At 37.3% G+C, this 20,952-nt stretch overlaps 1 protein-coding gene across 1 annotated transcript in view; it reads right to left on the bottom strand.

Moving 5' to 3' along the window:
• Positions 1-1,784: 1,784 nt before the first annotated feature.
• The window catches only part of NEK7 (NIMA related kinase 7), a 151,530-nt gene continuing 132,362 nt past the window's right edge, over positions 1,785-20,952 (bottom strand). The window contains 1 exon segment of the mRNA XM_047704142.1: positions 1,785-4,825. Coding sequence (XP_047560098.1) covers positions 4,715-4,825 — 111 coding nt within the window. The 3' untranslated portion in view covers positions 1,785-4,714.

Here is a 20,952-nt window from a genome sequence, read left to right as displayed (position 1 = left end):
CCAGCTAACTTCCCACAGGCCAGCAGGCTCTTTCCCTTGTTTGTTCTTTGGCTGACTCCTTTTTCACCCTCTAGGTCATTTTACTTCAATGTCCCCTCCTCAGTGTCTCCTTTCCTCCATAGCACCCGTAACAATTTGCATTTATATATTTCTATTTCTGTAAATGCGTTTCTACCCAACTTGATTTTAACTCCATGAAAAAAAAGAAATATTTTTCTCAAGACTAATACAGGATCTATGAGGATACACGATAAACACTTGCAGGCTCAATGGATAAATCCCTTCTGTGGACCTCTTTCTTTCTTATCACCTCTGTACTCCCTGTCCGGTATCTTCAATTTCTCCCCCACATGCTACCTCTCCTATTCTTCAAACCATTTTAAGTTCACTTTACCTTAAAACGTGAGCTTTGACTCCTTCTGGTTACCTTCTATTTTTCCTTCACCTGCCATCATCATTCCTATTTTTACCTGGGTTTGTTTTCCACTCCAGTCTTCTACTGAACCTGTATGACCGTGACCTTCTCAGGAAGTCCAGGAGCCGGCTATCAATCCCTATTATCTCCAACTTCTTTGTCATTGATGGCAACTTGTAACTTAAAATTTTTCTTCTAGTTTAGCTTGTGTTTGCTTCTCTCATCCCCTTATTCGCCCTCGCCTCTCCTGATTTCTGCTGGTTTTGCATCTCTGCATAGTATCCCCCTGAAGTGCTCAGTTCCACCTACAGCATCAAAATTTTCATTTATTAATTCAACAAAAATAACCTGAGTGACTATCAAGAGAATTGTGTTAGGTGTTGCTTATCACACAGAACAACACAGGAAGTACCTGTCCACCTAGAGTTGAGGCTCTAGCGGGGAGAATGAAAGTAAACAATCACACAAGGAATCATTTGGCCACAGATAGTTGGGTAAGTTCCAAAAGGAGACGTACAGGATGTGGTCTGGGTGGCTCCCGAAAAACTACATTTAATGTCAGCCATGAAAGTTTGGTAGGGTTTTTTGGTGGTTTTTTTTGGAGGATTTTACCCCATAAAGATCTTTTAGCCTCAGCATTTCTAGATACAGAAAGTAATCTTCACTTTTTATGTGAAAAGAACATTTGAACTATTTCTAAGATTGCTAGCAGCGTATTACGGTGACAGGAATGGAACAGGTTACCTGAATTTTAGACTCATAACTTTATAATCTGAGAAAACTTTTTTTTCCACCTTCTAACTCCTTTTATTTACTTACTTTTTAAAATTTATTAATTATTTATTTATTTAATATATAATGTATTATTTGCTTCAGGGGTACAGATCTGTGAAAGCAGACTCCCTGTGAGCAAGGATTTCGATGTGGGACTGGATCCCAGGACCCTAGGAAAAGTTCCTTTTCTTATTCAAAGACGGAAAATAGGATGCCTGGGTGACCTTCAGCTCAGGTCATGATCCCAGGGTTCTGGGATCCAGCAGGGAGTCTGCTCTGTCTGCTTCTTCCTCTCCTTCTTTCCCTCCCCTTGCTTGTCCTCTCTCTTCCTCTGACAAATAAATAAAAATCTTAAAAAAAAAAAAAAAGACAGAAAATGATGTACTGAAGAGAGTAGGAACATGTGGAGATGTACCTTAGTTTAGTGCATATTTATTAAACTACTTCTTAGTGTCTGTCAGAGCTCCATTATCACCCTCAATTGTTTCAATTCTTAGGCTTCTCCCAAAATGGTAATGTCATGGAAATGAACAAGAGCTGTTTCTTCTGTAGGTTAAGTGAAATAAACAAAGGCAGACTTTAGTGGGAAAAAAAATCACAGATACATAAAAATTTTATTGTACCCATTGTCTAATTTTGTTTTTATTTATATTAGGATAATATACAATTTCCAAAGCTAACAACAGAATCTTTTTAGTATGTGTATTTGAAGCATAACAAAATAAAAGTATTTCACAAAAAAGTCCATATTACAGTACTATTGAAATATGAGGCATAGGATAATTACGCATTTGTGGGTTATAAACATAATACATTCATTTTAAAGAAAAAACATTTAATATGAATAACATTTTGGTTAAAATAAATATCATGTAAATGTTAACAGCAACACCTGAAGTATATTGATACAAGAAAGGTGTTTTGTAATAGGGTACTATGTAAAATGGTAAAGCATTCATGAAATGGCTGTAACATCTTACTAAATTTACAAGCATTGCACATTGTTGAGCTCTTTTATTTATACAGGGATACACTTCACCCACCATTCCTAAACCTCAGCATACAAAAACAGTTACCCCACATTTTCCTCTGGGGAACCGGTACCAAAGTCTAAATAAGGTTTAGAATCAGATGTACCTTTCATTTTACTGTTTCCCAATTCAATTCATATGTTTTACTTAGTACAAAATTTACTTATAAACAGAAATATAAAGAGAATATTTCATAGGTGATTAAAAAAATTAAAGCTTCTAATCACCTTCATAATTCTTTGAAACAATCTCATTCAAAATTAAAATCTGTTGTTTACACAGTTGTTTCTTCAGGAAAAAATATGAACACTTAGGAAAAAGATACCATATCGAAAACAAAAAGTTTCCACTTGTAGAAAATAATAATGGATTTCCCTGATCATTAAATTCTTCCTAGCTATTTCCTTCTAACAAAGAAAAGCTTAAATTTTTGCTTAAAAGTCACTGGGAGGGGTTACACAGATGAATTTTAGGTTCACGTATTTTTCTAAAGATTGTAAGAAAAAGGAGATTATCTGTTCCAACCTCAGAACAATTTCCTCTCAATTATATTATAATAAAATGAACATGACACTAATGGTCAACAGAAATAACCTACTTACTCATCCTTCTGGAGAAAATCTATGATGCTCAGTGTAAAAGCTGTAGGTAACTGGAATCTGGTAAAAATGATGTATCTGGCCCTCATTTAAAGGACCACCCGGGCGTCCTCTGTCTATCCCAAGACAAAATTACCCTTCAGATACCACAACTGATTACATTTGGGGAGGGAGGGGAGTTTATGCTTTTGCCCTTTATAAACCATTTTTAAAGTTTACAAATGACTTGAAAGTATTCAAACGACTGTAAGAAAAATACTTATATGAGAAGACAAAACCAGAGGTTACATCAGCTAAAGGTAGGTACTCTCTAAACACGAGGTTTCCATGTTGGGAGGATTATCCATCCCAGGGTTCCAGGGTGTCCTGGTGTCCTTGAACGGTGACTGCCACTTGGCCTTTTGGCTTTCACGATTCTGTGATGAACGGGTCACCACTAACATGAAGGCACTCAGGGAAAATTCATCTCCACAACAGCATTTACTAAACTCTGTGCATGTCCTTAAACTAAACGAAGCGTTACCATCTCTGTCATCTTCATGCATGAATACAGTACTTGGCTTAAAAGCTTCTCAACAGAAGTGTTAATCTCATAAAAATTCTGGCTGTGGTAATGGCCAGTTTTCATTGCTTTAAACATATTCTAAAATTACAACCTTGTCAAATGAACTGAAACTGTGTCAACATTCACAGGTACAAGGCAACACACATCCTTTCTTCCTTTCTGACAAAATACACGCATACAGGGTGGCCCAAATTTTATAAAAGTTAAAAAAATGTTTTTAATCCAGGAAAAGTATTGGTATACCAAATATTTTTTAAAGGGTATTATGTTCTCAGAAAATCTGAAACATAATGGATAAGATGCACATACAATATAAATAAAAAAGTAACTTGAAGAATACAAAAAATTTTCTGAAGGGGACCAATCAGAACTTCAATAAAATCTATGCATAAAAACATATGCTTACACTATAGTGTACAATTATGAAGAGAGAATTTAAATTTATAAAGAACTTGAAATATAGTACTGCAAGATTATTCAAAGATTTTTCAAATGTACAAACAATAATAAAAACACAAAGAAAGCCTCAGGCAATGTGCAACTTTCAAAATTACTATCACACCAGCCAAACAAATCCTTAACCACTTTTTAAATGGATTCATTTATACCATTTTAATGCAAAAAGACTATCAGAGAGATTAAAACAAAACAAAATAAAGCAAAGAACTCTTCAGTGTCTGACTCACATTTGTCCCCCAATTTTTTCACATTTAAGAGTTGCCCTTTGAATGTATGAGCTAAGAATTTTAAGTGTTTCTCAAATAGTTTATGTCTACATTTATCTTAAGAATTATATTTGAAAGCTACAATGCTAAGAACTAAAACACATACTTCAAACTTTTAAGAATAAAATGATCACAAAAGTTCACAATTGTGTTAATCTCCAATGTCCATAAGTGACAAAAAAGCAAACAAGTCATGTGCTCAGATACTCTTCCTCAGGTTACAAGTCTATCTTGATGAGTGCCAAGCTGCGCCTTCAACATTTGGCACTGAGAGTCTATCTGAACACAATTCATCAGCAAAAAGGAAAAAAAAACAAAAAAACAAAAAAACTAAATAATTCTTAAAAGCTTTAGCCATTAAAAACCATTAAGTTTAATTTACTCTCCTAACATGCAACCTGACGATCCAAAGTCATTTGGGGTTTGTTTGTAAGAAGGTGACTTAAGCTGGTACAAAATGAAGCTTATGTGAAAACTGGTTAAGGATTCAAAGCACATTAGCTCTGAAAGATTCATCTTAACACCCAGACGAAAACGGGGAGGTATGATTTGCACAAAAATACTTTAAATTAGTTTGGTTGTATTCTCCATGATCTTCCACGTATTTAGCTGCTAGCGGTGCACGCGTGCATCCTCTTGGCTACATCATAAACGTAGGTGATGTCTGGTCGCTTCTCTGGATCTGGACTGATGCACATATTCACTAACTGTCGTAGCTACAGAGGAAGAAAATACAAGACGCTTTAAAATACCATTTCAGGGGTGCCCGGCGGGGCTCAGTTGGTTGAGCGTCAGCCTTCGGCTCAGGTCATGATCCCAGGGTCCTGGGATGGAGCCCCAAGTCGGGGCCTGCTTCTCCCTCTCCCTCTGCCTGCCGCTCCCCGCTGCTTGTGCTGTCTCTCGGGCAAATGAATAAAATCTTTAAGTAAATAAATAAATAAATAAGCATTTCAGTTAATTATTGAAACTATTCTGGCTAGATACAGATTTACAAGGAAAGTACATTTTCTGACTAAATAGTCATATGTGGAATTTGGGAATCAAAACAAATGAGCAAAGGAAAAATAAAAAGACAAACCACGAAACAAACTGTTAAACTACAGAGAATACTGATGGGGAGGCCGGTGGGGGATGGGCAAAATCAGTGAAGGAGATTAAAGCTCACTTATGCTGAGCACTGAGTAACACAGGGAATTGCTGAATCACTGTACTGTACACCTGAAGCTAATGTAACACTGTACGTTAACTATACTGGAATAAGAACGAAAAAACCTTAAAAAAAAAAAGAATATATATGACTGCTGTCAATGATTTTACAATTAGTTGAAGTCTAAGAAGTATGTATAATCATTGGTGAGTGTTAAGGTCAAGCAAAAAGTACTGTCTACATTCAGAGGCTTTACAATGATGTTACTATTTTTCAAAGAAGTTTATCTTGGGTGGTTCAGTGGGTTAAGCCTCTGCCTTCAGCTCAGGTCATGGTCTCAAGGCCCTGGGATCGAGCCCTGCATCGGGCTCTCTGCTCAGACGGGAGCCTGCTTCCCCCTCTCTCTCTGCCTGCCTCTCTGCCTACTTGTAATCTCTCCCTTTGTATCAAATAAATAAAATCTTAAAAAAAAAGGCTTATCAGAAGACAATAGTCATAAAGGACAATAGGTTTTTATCTCTAAGGCTCCAAATTAACTGTAGATTTATACACATTTATTTGATCTCGAATGTACTACATTAGCCTTGATATTAAGTTTAAATTTTCATAATTATATAGCATGTATCTACAGATCTAAGTTTATATGAGGCATAGGGTAGATGGCTATCATATGCACTTAACATAAATCATTTTATATAAATATAAAATGTTTTTATTAGTCTCATATTAAAGAAAAAGTACTCTTCTAAACTAAGAATAATAAAGTATAAGCGAGGTAAATTATGAATTTATTTGTATCCCAATCCCAACCCTCAACTGCATGAAGCAGTATTAGTATCTTCACTTTACAGAGAGAGCTGAAGTTTACTGACGTATTTACATTACAGAAAATAAGCACACCTCAATACATGGGGAAAAAAACATCCTTCCAACTGGTCCTAGAGCCAGTGAGTAGAAGTATATGGGATTTCATTCTCAATTCCAACTGCATCAGTTTGCGACACTACGTGCCTTCGTAGCACCGTGTGTGTGATCTCTCACAGATGATAAGCCAAATGAAGAGGAAGAGCCAGATTCTTTGGCTTTTGAAGTATGTCTTGAGGAATAACTTAGATATTTTGAAAATTTGCACTAATTCTTTCTGGCCAGTTATTAGCATGTAGTAAATATTAATGATAATATTACATCCACTGAGAGGGTCTGAGAATTTCAATTTATATTCCTTGTAATGCAGCAGACAATAGCATTGAAAATCCTCAAGGGGTACAGCAAATCCACAAGGCATTTTATCATGGCAATCTGAGAGAAATTTAAATCAGAAAGAGGCTGGCATTTTACCCATTAAAATAAAAACAAATACATCCAATTATACACAATACAGAAAGCAGCAGGAAAAACATTTATAATGATACTTGTATTTAAAAGATAATGTGTTCTAACAGGTCGCCTAGTTGTTAGATATTTTGTTTAGAGATAAAAATGACAAAAGCAGCAGGAAAGATAACAGAAAAAGATAACTGTGGTACAAAAATTCATTCCAATTAACCAGAATACACGTAGATGTAATGGCAATTTTTGACTGAATAAAACTACCACATCCTTCAAACCAGTCCAGAAGCCTTCTTTTCCCAGCCTGATAGGTCAGAATGCGGTGACACTTCCAACCAACCTACTCTAGCAAATGGTCCTCAAGTTCTCCTGCCCAGAGGAGAAAGTCCCCAAGATTAAAGATAGATGGATATACATTTAATCGAAGAGGACAAAGACTCTCTGGCTCTCCAAAGCAGAAGATGAGAACCAGATGTAATCAAGAGGAAGAGAATTCAACAACACAGTAAATGGAGAGGGAGTGAGGACAGCGGCTGAACCACCACGTTGAACCCCCTCCTTTGGGACAGCCTTCTTAAGGACTCACAGGAGACTCAGAAACGCTTCGGTAGACAGAGCCAGGGCAAGACTGCATTTAACTCTTCCTCTTTCTCACGTGGTTTGATCTCCATCTGAAGTGTAGTTCATTGTGTCATCAAGATTTATCTTGTTCAAAGAAGTTTCTAACAAGTCACGTAGTATAAAATTGTATATGATTTTGTACTACGTGACTTGTTAGAAACTTCTTTGGACAATTAGGCATACCTCAGTATATTTATGAATCAAATAATCTGATCAATTTTTTCCCTAAATTGTTACCTAATAAACAAGTTGATAAAATATGAAAACAAGATCCTATAAAATTAAAATATGCTTGAGTAGTGATCCTCACTCATCTAGAATAGAGCACTATGCTGGCATCTGAGGACACTGAGGGTACATCAGGGTGAAGAACCAGCCCAGAAAGGAAGGCCTATTGTGTAGGAAAGAAGTGAGAGACTGACTCATTTCCCTTCCTGACAGTCTGACCCTTCTCCATTTATTCATTCATTCAGTAAAATCTTATTGCGCATTTATTATGCACCAGATACTTAAGTAGTAAGGATAAAGCAATAAATGAAATACACGATACCTTGCCTTTGTGCAGCTTACAATCTAGTGGGGGAAGAAAGACTGACAAACGTGAGACTGAGGAAACCATATTAACTAATTCTCTTATAACTACAAAGTGATAGGCATCTCAAGAGGTATTTGTGAGATAGTTAGAGGCAAAAAGACTGTAGATGGCCGCCCGGAAGAGACAATCATTACTTTCCTCTTTTTCCTTCCATCTGCCTAGCTCCGAGTTGTTTCATCTCATTCACTGAGGATATCTAGCGGAGCGTATTCTTCATCCCAAGTACAACAACCACATCTTTGGTCACTCTGATGCCCATTTGGATCCTCTATCCAAAACAAACTTTTTTTTTTTTTAAAGATTATTTATTTATTTATTTGACAGACAGAAATCACAAGTAGGCAGAGAGGCAGGCAGAGAGAGAGGAGGACGCAGGCTCCCCACTGAGCAGAGAGCCTGATGTGGGGCTCGATCCCAGGACCCTGGGATCATGACCTGAGCCAAAGGCAGAGGCTTTAACCCACTGAGCCACCCAGGTGCCCCCAAAACAAACTTCTTGACTACCTGGCCTTATTCTTCACTTTTGCTCCATTTTAGTCATTTGTGTCTCCCAGGGGCACAACCTAAGCTTTACAATGTCCTGTGTTGCATAATAAATGTGGACACAAACCCCTGTCCTTCCAGGGCTCACACCTGTCCCCCAATATGGTTGTGCTTTGATTTGAGACCCTTTCCGATACCTTTCCTCTTCATCAATCATCGGGTTCTGGACTTCCATCATTCATTTCCAGGCTAGACCTCATAGTACAATCCTTTAACAACTTCTTTGGCAGCACCATTAATAATCCTTTATCTTTTCACAGTATCAACCCTGACAACTGTTTTCTTTGCTTTTCTACCAGGATGCAAAGGACTGCTGGAGAAGATCACAGACTCCATATAATCCGGAGTCACCAGATTCACGGTTCCAACTGCAGTTGGACCTTAAAAACTGTTCTGTAATCCAAATGTTTTGCCCAATAAACTCCATTTCCCACAATGGCTAATTCAACCTTCACTAATCCGTAGGCACTGGCCTCAATTCTTCCTCCCCCAGGTCTTGCTTCCTACTCCACAGAGAAAAATCAACACTGTTAGGTTTAAACTTTCCTTGGTATCTCAACATACCTTGTTAGTATTTTAACTAAGTATATAAAATAGAATATTTTTTTTTTTTACTACTCTCAATTCTATCACTGGAATCTCTTCCAAGAGACTATACATTATGCACCATCATACATCAGCACCTGAAAGACCGTTGGCTATGAATGTCTAATGAGTGAATATTCAGTCTGTTATTACTTTTCTGTATTTCCAGCCTCTCCTCATTTGTTGACTGTTTCATCATAGTCTGTAAGTATAGTCAAGTTTCACTTCCTAACCAGTGCCCCATCTAATGTATTTGCTCTATAGCCAAATTTCTTTGGGGTGGGGGGAAAAACACCACTATACTTACTACATCAACTTCCTTCATCTACTTATTTAAGCCAACTATAACCACCTTTTCATCTCCTCCACCCCCCAAGAACATTTCACTGAAATCGCTTTGGCAAAGGTTAGCAGTATTTCCCATTTGCTAAATCTGATGAACTCTTTCCTGTTTACCTCTTCGTACTGGTACTCGACCTTTCCGCAGAGCCAATGCTTCTGATCACAGCCTTGCTGGGTGTTGCTCCTCCTCTGGGTCCAACACACCATACTGGTTCTCCTATTACTTCTCTGACTTTTCCTTCCTTTGTAGGTTTATCTGCCTCTGGTGATCCCTCTACTGTCAGTGTGTTCCGAGGTTCATTTCTTTCCTCATCTCTTTTATTTTCTCCCTCTATCTTCTTATCCTGCACAACTGTATTTACTCCCCTGGCTTTAATAATCACCAACACAACACGCTGAGGAACACACACACACACACATATGTATCTTCAGGCCAGACCTCTTCATGGGCTCCATTCACATATCTCCACCCGGCTTCTGAGCATACCTACCTACAAATACCTCATATTAAACATGCCTAGAACTGAGATCCCAAACCAGTTCTATCTTGGCAGTGCCTCCAATTTCTCAAGCCAGAAATCTGAAATTCATACAAGACACCTCCTCACACTTCTTCCCCCTGGCACAACAATCATCTACCAAGTCTTACTGCTCCATGACTGTATTTCTTCTTGCCTTAGGCTCCACTGCTTACACTGAAGGGATAATCTTCCAACTGACAGCTTTACCTCTAGTTTCTTCCAATCTCCCTAGCATTGCCGGTAAACACCAAGCTGACCACAGTTCAACATTAGGCACTTCAATGGCTCCCCACTGCCCTCTAGAAAGTATAACTATTGGCATGGTATATTATAGGGTTCTAACATCTGGCTCTTGCTTACCTTTCCAGCCTCACATTTAGCCCCCAAACCCCTCCTCCCTCCAGCCCCACTCTACAATCTAATGATAACAAAGCATTCAGTTCTGTGTTCATTCACCAAACTGTTTTATGCCCTGAATCTTTATGTATGTTGCGTCTCTGCTTATAAAGACTGCCTCGAAATACCCCCCGCCCTTGCCTGTCACCTACTCATTCTCAGAGCCTTTCATAACAACTTTATACACACACACACACACACACACACACACACACACACACACACGGGCTGAGGCTTGAACTCCCAATCCTGAGATCAAAACCTGAGCTAAGATCATGAGATAGACGCTTCACTGACTGAGCCATCCAGGCGCCATCCATATCTTAGTATTTTCTATTTGTTTTCCATCATACCCTTCACATACTTTTTTTTTTTTTGAGGTATGACATTAACATTATATTAGTTTCAGGTGTTTGCACACTTTAATTAAAGCCTTTCTACCACTTCATTATTGTCCTTCATTTAATATTTTTTGTTTGTTTATTTTGAGAGAGAGAGAGACAGAGTGAGAGAGAGCATGAGAGGGGAGGTCAGAGGGAGAAGCAGATTTCCCATGGAGCTGGGAGCCCGATGTAGGACTCGATCCCAGGGGTCCGGGACCATGACCCGAGCCGAAGGCAGTTGCCCAACCGAGCCACCCAGGCACCCTGTCCTTCATTTAATATGTGTTCTCCTATTAAACTGAAAGACCTGGAAGATGGATATTGTATGAGCAGTTAAATGCTCACCAATAGGTTAAGTGAAAGAATGAATGAGTGAGGGAAAATGGAATGGTTTTGTGGTTGTGGCAACTGAATGAAAGTCCAAAGCACAAACACGATTTTGACATATAAAATGGTACGGAAAATTCCAAGCAGAGGTAACGGAGTGAACAAAGGTGCTGAGCCGAAGAAAGTGTGAGGTGTGTGAAAGCAGTGGCTAGTACTTCTGCATGCCTGGGGAGCAAGCAACAGGGATGAAATGATAAACTGAGGCCAAATAAAGTAAAGGTTTAAGGAGTTTACAATCTATTGCTATGAGCAACAGGAAGTCAGTACTTAAGCCAGGAGGCAGAGATCACTAAAGGTGCACTTCAGAACAATATTTTCTTGGAATAGTCAAAGATAGAGCAAAAACAGAGCAATGCCAGCAGAATGCTCAAAGTTGCTCTAAGATTTCAGGCAAGAAATATTGTTCACCAGAAGTTTCCACCAGGGTATGTGAAAGGACATTGTGTCCTCTAACAGAAGTATGTGACAAAGAAGGAAGACTGGGTTTGCAGGGGCAACAAGGACACTAAGTTTTGAAGGTATCACCTGTGAGGTACTCACAGATTGCAACCTGGGTAGAACTGTGAATTCCTGAATTTGGTGTTTAATTCTGTATCCATCTCTAGGTAACTGAATTCTATATATTACATAATTTTTTACTCTACCCATATTAAGATCATGTAGAGGAGACAGCTTTAGTGAAAATGTATTAACCTATCCTGAACATAGTTTTGCATTGTATGGTTCTCTTAAATATTCATGTGTTAATCAGTCTTACTTAATGGCAGGTATCATTCTGGATATTTTTTTTTAAAGATTTTATTTATTTATTTGACAGACAGAGATCACAAGTAGGCGGACAGGCAGGCAGAGAGAGAGGGGGAAGCAGGCTCCCTGCAGAGCAGAGAGCCCGATGTGGGGCTCGATCCCATGACCCTGGGATCATGACCTGAGCCGAAGGCAGAGGTTCAACCCACTGAGCCACCCAGGTGCCCCTGGATCTTTAAAAATCCTAAATTTATATAGCATTTCATATTTCATAAAATCTTCCATATCCTTTTATTTATTTATTTATTTATTTATTTATTTATTTATTTATTTTAAGATTTTATTTATTTGAGAGCAAGCCTAAGTGGGGTAAGGAGCAGAGGGAGAAGCAGGTTCCCCACTGAACAGGGAGCCCAGTGTGGGGCTTGATCCTGGGATGAGTTCAAGGCAGACACCCAACTGACTGAGCCACCCAGGTGCCCCCCATATCTTTTTATTTTTAAAGTGTGGTAATCTCTCATAACAATCTCAATTTACAGAGGGAAACAACCCAAGAGCCAATTAAAAAATTAATGCTGAAACCCAAACTGGAACCAAGTCATTTGATTTTTTAATGCAGGCCTTTTCCACTTACCATTGTTGAGAGCTTGCTTACTTTTATCTAATTTGGCCTTTTGGTTTGAGTTCCTCATAATGCCTAATACAGCTCTGTGTATATATAACGATTTCTCAGTAACACTAACTGGTTGAGTTTCAAAGCATTACCACTATAAAGGGGTATCACTTAGTCTGAGGTATTATCTAAGATCCGATCAAGAGGATGCGATACTAGGTATCAACAGAAGATACCAGTTATGTAGTGACCATCACAGAGTAGAGAACAGAGCATCTCAGGTACTTTATTCAAATTCTCAGAGGCTGGTCTGACTTCCGTCCAATGAACACAGAGGTGAGATGCCACAGCTTTAATCAACGGTGTCAAAACTGACTTGCTGTTTGTTTCCCCTTAGGCAAATCAGCAGCATGGAATCCACCACTCTCAGTCCTTATCAAAGAAAATTTAATGGTGTATTGAATATTGAAAAATCTGAATGTTCAAAGAGTACTGAAAGGTGTGCTACGTAGACCCTACCAAACTCCTCTAAGAGAATGAAAATTTAGGGAAGACTCTGTATCTTTATATATATAAGACTATGTTCATCTTTATGACTTTGGATAATCTTAGCTCTACCCTTTAATCAAATTGGGACACCAGAAGTTGCATCACGAGAGCACAATGGTTTATCAAAGCCTCCAAATCACCTTTCCAAAGCCATGCTTTAATGCTTGCTTTTGGCTTTTATCAAATACCACATAGGTATTTTCTGTGTAGTTGCTACTAAAGACACTGCCTGGTACATTACTCACAGATCCTTCTAGGAGATATTTCTTTCTTTCTTCCTTTTCTTTTCTTTTCTTTTTTTTTTTTTAACGATTTTATTTATTTATGTGACAGAGAGAGAGAGAGAGAGAGAGAGATCATAAGCAGGCAGAGCAGCAGGCAGAGGGAGAAGCAGGCTACCTGCCAAGCAGAGAGCCTGATGTGGGGCTTGATCCCATGACCAGGGCCGAAGGCAGACACCTAATCAACTGAGCTACCCAGGTGGCCCTTATAGGAGATATTTATATTATAATTTAGTAGGAGAAAACTCTGTCTTCTCTGAGGTACCAGTATATTTCCTCCTTAAAATCAGAAACAACCCTTTGAGCACTGACAGAAAGGAAGCAGTAACTAGATGAACAGCTCAACCAGGGCAACTCTGGTGCCAGGAAGCTAGGTGTGCCTACATTCTCTTTTATCCTTGGTTCTGAATTTGTACTTCCATTTCTATTTTAATAACTTGTTAAGTCATGTCTTTTTTTCATTTATTTTAAAGATCTTATTTGAGAGAGAGAGGGGGGAGCACAATGGACGGAGGAGCAGAGGGAGAGGGAGAAGCAGACTCCCTGCCGAACAGAGAGCCTGACATGGGGCTCGATCCCGGGACCCTGGTCTGGGATCATGACCTGAGCCAAAGACAGACGTTAAAGCGACTGAGCCACCCAGGTGCCCCAAGTCATGTCTTTTACTGTGAGGTATCTCAAATCCTTTTGAAAAAAAAGGCAGATTGTAAGAGAAAATGGGAGACTTACGTAGACCTACATTCTTAACTGGATGCATTTTTCCTTAATACATATGAGAGAACTACTGGCTGTTCTAAAGATACATTTAAATAGACTCGTTATCGTGGTGGAGGAAAACTCAGCTACAATAGTCTTTGGCAATGTAAAGGGGGAAAAAAATCACAACATAAAACTTACTTTCATGTTACAAATAGCCACAGACTAAGTTTTATGCTTTTAACTTTAATAATTTGATTTAAAATGACAAATTTATATGGATCTCTGAATGGTCTCTTGTCATATCAGATAACAATTCAAGTTCTATAAATAAGGTCCCATCTCATCCTGTCTTCTTTGAATGTATACAAAAGTACAGTTCCACTTTTCCATGGTAGAGTTATCTGTGCTCCTGATATAATGAATAGAAGTATAAAACTGTCACCTACATATCAGAAACCAGAAACATCAAGAGACAGAATAAAGAGTTTAAAAGTTATTAAGTAGAGGAAGAGGAAAAAACTCTTTACCTTTGCCAGACAGTTTCCAAATTTTTAAGTTGTTAAATACTACCCATAACAGGTTCATTGGTTACTCATAGTTGCACTTTTTGCAGCCTGTGGACACGTCTAGAAACCACGTTACTTGGATGGAGAGACTCCATACAACCAGTCATTAGTTTTCCTAGGTTTCCAGTGAAAAACTGGAATATAGTCCCTTGAACATTTTCATGTTCTATATGGTAAGATCTTCATGCTCTGTAAGGTAACTCTGGGGCTTTGACTATATGTATTTCTGGTACCAGAGCTGAGGGAAAACCATTTCCTACAAGTTGATATTTACTGAGTTCTAATCATGAGTCAGGAATGGTTCTATATATTTTTACACGCCTTAATGATTCAGTCTTCCCAACAACTCTTTGGGATAGGCACTACTATAACATTTTACAGAGGAGTAACATTCCCAAGGTCACAAAGGCCATAAAGACGACAGCCTGGATTTGAACTCAAGTAGTCTAGCTTCAGAGTCTGGGCTTTTACAGTTACTGTGTTATACTGCCTGAGAAAAATCCTAATGTGGTCTGTAGGTAACCTCATGGCCGCCTCTGCACAGAAGTAGGAGACCTTCCAGATGGACAAAGACAGTTCTAGACTATGACTCTCAAAAGAATGCTATCTCTAACACTGGCTCATCTAGTTTCTAAATTAATCTATCTGTCCTCATATTTCATGGGCCAACTCTGATCAAAAAGCAAACCCAGAAATTTTCTCTAGGGCTCTATAAAACTCACAATGAGATGCAGCCCTATTTTATGCATAAGAAATACATTTAAATGATGGCACAAAAATATTAAGATCAGTATTATATGGTCTGAGTGACAATTTTAATGTTATTTCTAATCTGACTCATTTATTAAAGTGACAGTAACTCCCTCCAAACAAATAAAATGTAGCTGAATTTTAACATGGATTGATTTCTTTATGCCAGATTATAAACTTACATAGTGACTTGATGAATTATTAAAAAAAAAAGTCTCTAATTTTTCTATCGGTAAGTCAGACATTAAATAATCAGAATGTAATAATTACCTTAGAGATTTCCCTCAATGTTAGCCTTTACATTTTTTTAAAAAGTTCCTATAAGCCTCTGGGAGAAAAGAAATTAAAAACCTTTAACATTTATCTAATATTCTGCAAAAACTCTAAGTACTATATTACTAACCATGTTTGAGGAAAACATGTTCATACAATAACTTTAAGAATTTTTTATATAGTGCTGTATGTCAGGTTTCAATTTCTAATATCCTCATTAGGTAACTTGCTCCAAAAAAAATTTTTGTGTTCGAATTGAGGGAATTAGCTTTCATTTATCCCTTCAAAATAAAGCCAAACCAGTAGATTTTACAATTTTGATAAAAAATAAATAGAAGTAAAGAAACATTTTATGATTTATGTTATGTCAAAAAATTTATTTAGCTTGCATTACTTAACACACATTTGTAAAAACATGTACTTTGGTTTTTTTTTTTAAATTGTTTTATATAACAAGATAAAAAAAAAGGCAAAATAGAGGTCTGAATACGCAAAGCCTTTACAAAATCAGAGAAGACAAAAAAACGGCTTAATTCAGATGCTTATGGGAAATTTAAAAAGCAATACAGAAACATTTAATTGAGAAAAAGCATATAGGAAAATAAAATGAGTTCTTTATAGCATTTCTACAGGATTATGAAATCAGAAGGTCATACAGAAATTAATATTATTTGTTTTCAATAAAGTGCAGAAAATACTAATATACTAATATATATTGGTATCTGTATTTCCAAAGAAATATCAAAGCATATGGGTTAGTACCAGAAATATTAAAAAGAAGAGAGTGTTAACAGCCATTGTTGTCAGGGTGATAACCCAATTATGTATCAAGTTCAGTCACGTACAGGTAATAACAATAGGGCTCTTTGTGCATTATAGCTTTAGGTCACTAACACAATTCTCAATAGAATAATAAAGACCGGTGCTATTGGTACTGTTTCTTTTTCACCCCCATCTTAATCCCTCTGAGACCAATTATATTATATCAGCCTCCCAGATATACCCAATTTCCATCTACCCAAGGACACATTTAGCACCCCAAAGTGGGTCTAATACATTAAAGTACACTATATTTCGGAGCTTTAGATATTTATACAAAATGATTAGGCGTATCCAACTTGTACACCAAAGCATCACTAGTGATTGACTTGGGGGTAGAGGGAAAAGGGAAAAGAAAGCAATCTTACACAGATATAAGGTAATGCAATGTCTATATTTCACAACTGAAGATCATTCTGGGTGTCTTTTGAAAACTGTGAAAGTCTTACAGAAAGTTACATGGTTTTATAGGATCCCACAGGATATGTGAAATACAGGGCACCGTTTTGGATTCGTGTCTTTAAGGAGCAAGTCCCCTGTGCCACTTCAGAAGCACTAGTGAACAAAGGACCTGCTTAAATATATTTTTTAAACAAAAATGGAACCTTCGAAGCTTAAAGATCTAATCTTATATGGCAACTCTAAATAAGGCAGTCAATTGATATTATAAGTGATGAGACTATCTAACTTAATAAACCCATTTTAAGAAGGAAAATCAAATATTATTACCAGTATTTGAGATAAACCTCCAATGTTAAGTTAATCTTAATAAATAATGGCACAGTTACATATTTATTATTATAAACAGTCTCATCTCACTTAGCATGGATTACATGATTATAAGGGATACAGAAAATATTGTGAAAACAGATTTAGCTCCAAACATTAATTGTGCCATTTAATGTAACACCTCTCATTTAAATATTCTTGGGATAGTGTATTAGAAGAATCTTCCAGCACCAATTTAAATAACATTGGTTAAACTTCGACTAACAACTCCAGGGAATTTATAAAGTTCTATTAAAATTTGTGAATCTAGTACCTATAAAATGGAACTATTTAGACTGCTCAAATGAATAAAAAAGCTTAATCAACTTAGTTTAACTTCAAAATATGCAAAAATAATCTGTACCTGACACTTTCCGTTCTTCCCTCATACACACAAAGTAGTTCTTTTATGCCTTAAACATTAAGTTTTTGTTACTGACTCAAATTTCTTAAGAAGCTTCTCTAAATATATTCTGAATTTTTTGTTTTTAAAAGATTTTATTTTTGAGAGAGAGAGAGAGGGACAGTGATAAAGAGCATGAGGCAGGGGGAGGGGCTGCAGCAGAGGGAGCCCAATGTGGGGGTCCATCCCAGGACCCCGAGATTAGGACCTGAACTTAATGACTGAGCCACCCCTGTGCCTCTAGTGCTAGATATTCTCAATTAATGCATGTAAGTAAAGCAGAGGGCTGCACCACTAAACTAGTTCTGGGAAGGTAGAAAGATAGAACAAAACCCTCCCTTCCTGCCTTCCATTTCTCTTAAAAAAAGGGGGAGTGGGAGACTAAGGTAAAAAGAAGTTCGTTATTTATGAGGTAAAAGCTTATGAGAGTTCATTCATTCTCCATTACTGCTTTGACTAGATGTGACCTTTCAGGCTGATATTTAAGAAGATAATTGTGTACTTGAGAAGCAGTCCCATTCACTGATTTTTAATAAAAGCAGATACCTTTCTACCTGTGAGCTGGAGATAAAAAGTGGCAAAACACACTTAATGCACAACAAGAGAAGGATTAAATGATCTGAAAATTGATTACTGGCTCAATAATTCTATTTCCCAAATTACATTTTGGTTTCCCCAGGAATAAAATGAAGATGGCCTACTGAATTAGCAAGTTCTCAAAAATGTAATCAGAAGACAACCACAGATACTGTGTCCTACACAAGTTTTTCTTAGTTATGATGAACTTAAAACGACCCCTATCCAGCTAAGTATCTGCCACGGCCATCAGGTCAGACCCACAGGCACTGCCCATGATACCGCTGACTTCACTGAAGAGCCTTTAACCCCCTCACCAGTGCCCAGTAGGTGCTGAATTTCTTTTTCACACAAACCATTGTTTTCAAATCCTCCGTTTAATTTCTATTTTCTCAAACCAAGATCACCTTATTCTCCCCTACTTATTCCCATTTTTCACTTCCGTCTACAAACCCTTGACTCAACTTTTAGAGCTTCCATCCAAGCTTCTCTGTTCAAACCTAAAATGAAGACACATCTGCTAAAAGCATCACCAAGGTACAGTTCTGTTCAATCTTTCTCATGTCTTCACTATTTAAGTTAGGAATTTTTTTACAATAAATAAAAAAACATTGAAAGAGAATCTAGATTCTGCATGATGTTAATGCTCAGATTTTCAAGAAAGATGTTGGCTGAAAAGAACTCAGTTGCATTCTGTACTTTCTAAATAGTTATCAATATAACTATATACTGTTTTTTTTCTTCAATTTAAGAGTCATGAGATAATTTAGTGAGCAGTGAAAATGAATACTTTTTTAAGATTTTATTTATTTATTTGACAGAGAGAGAGCACATAAGCAGGGGAATGAGAGGCAGAGGGAGAAGCAGGCTCCTGACTGAGGAAGGAGCCCAATGCAGGGTTCGATCCCAGAACTCCGGGATCATGACCTGTGCTGAATGCAGATGCTTAACTGACTGAGCCACCCTGGTGCCCTGAAAATCCATACTTTTGATGACCACTCCTGTGACTCTCAAAGAAATTAAATACTGAAACTGAAGGAAAAAAAAAAATCTGTTTGTCTTATTTTCCAGTAAATGGACACTGGGCATTCCAGAAATGACACTGCTTGCTGATAAGAACGGAAAGTCATATAATGGGTAATATCATTAAAATAAAATCATCATAGCTTCTGGCCTGTCTTTTGAGTAATTTTCTACCGTTACTGAATGGAGAGATCTTTGGAGAAGTTTCCCTCATTCATTCAATTGTCAAACAATTGGTGCATTTATATTTTTATTCATTTATTGCTTTAATTTCACTCTTTCCCTTCCTCATTCCCTCAATCACTGAACCTTTTTAATATGCCAGGCCCTAGAGAGACACAGATTAAAAAGCAGTTACTGTTCCTCAGCAGGAGCTAGACAGGGGTGAGGGGGTGTGTGTGTGCGTGTGTGTGTGCTCACGCACAAAGAAACAAGTGTCATGCAGTGTACTGCCAAAGTGGGAGTGGGAGTGCAGATATGGGGAGAGAAGAAAAGGGAGCAAGATAACTTCATGCAGAAAATGATGCCCAAGCTTTTCTTCGAAGAGAGAAGTTTGCCTGGTAAAGAACCGGGGAAGGGATGTTTCAGAAAGAGTAAACAGCATCCACAAAATCATGGAAATTCATGAACTTTCAGTAGAACCTACACTGGTAGAGTGGGGCAAAGAAGAGTGTCTCCTGTGATCCATAAGTCTGGAGAGATAAGCTTGGGTCAGATGACAAGGGGCCTTTTGAGTCATAATTCCTTGTACACAGTAAATATTCAATAAATGTTGGCTTCACAGGTGTTAATTTCACAATCACTAATGATACCAACTTTAATTAAACTTAAGAGATATCTAAGGAAAAAAAACCTATCTTTTCAACTCAAGATTTTTAGGGTTAAGTATAGTAGTTTTCCACTGATATATGGATGAGATCATTACTGGAAAAAAAGAGAATACTGAACACCAAAAGATACTGTCATAACAAAACTATTTTACTAACTACAAAACATACATACCCTAATATCATTCATGTACAGCTGACATATTTCAATCTAGAATCCTAACCATTTATACATAATAATAATACAGCATAATTCAAAAAAGATCTGACATACAGGCTTATTTTTTCCAAAGGATACTAGTTCTTATTTTTGTGATTTGTAATGCTAAGTGTATCTATTTTTTTTAGGATAAAAGATATTTTAAAAACTCCCAGCTTTTAAACTCTGAGTTCTTCTAAGTGGATGACTATACATAGAAATAAATCTTACAGAGTTCCTTATTCCTACTGATCAAGGCTGGTTGGGGGCATAGCCAATATTTTCATGAAATGTTCCCTTCAAACCTCTTCAGGAAACAACCTTAAAATTAACAGTAGCTAACTCAATCTGATAAGCTTTCAAACAGATATTTAGTGGTACATTAATTTAATTTTTTCATTCTTCAAACAGTTACAGAGACTGCTACCATTTCAACTGTAAAATGGACACCTAGTGAAAGTTCACTGTTTAAAAACTTTACATTCCACTTTTCATTGTTTCCTATCTCTGGCATGCTAAAAAATTAAATGGCCATTTGAACATGGGAAAGATGGAAAAAAGCTTACTATATAAGGAAATATTTAAGATATCCTTAAGAGTATGGCAGCATCAAATCTGTCCAGATTTTTTGCTGCCATAAATTCTGAATAATTATCTTATAAACAGAGTTCCTGCTTAAGGAGAGAAAATATTTATTAGCATATCTGCATTTCAAAGCTCTTGTTCTGAGAACTTCTCTACATAACCGAACAGACTAAAGTAACGTAATTAGTCTGTATGTTTCATACCTCATTTTTGTCATAAGAATTAGCTTCCATGTTTACCTAGTTTTATAGCTTCCTAGTTCCCCACAGCACAAGGACAGATTTTTACCCACATGAGGCACTGCATGTCCTGTCTT

The sequence above is a fragment of the Lutra lutra genome, chromosome 15 (assembly GCF_902655055.1).
Source record: "Lutra lutra chromosome 15, mLutLut1.2, whole genome shotgun sequence".
Taxonomy (NCBI): Eukaryota; Metazoa; Chordata; class Mammalia; order Carnivora; family Mustelidae; genus Lutra; species Lutra lutra.
Note: the sequence above shows the minus strand (reverse complement) of the source record. Positions and strands in the feature narration are given on the sequence as shown.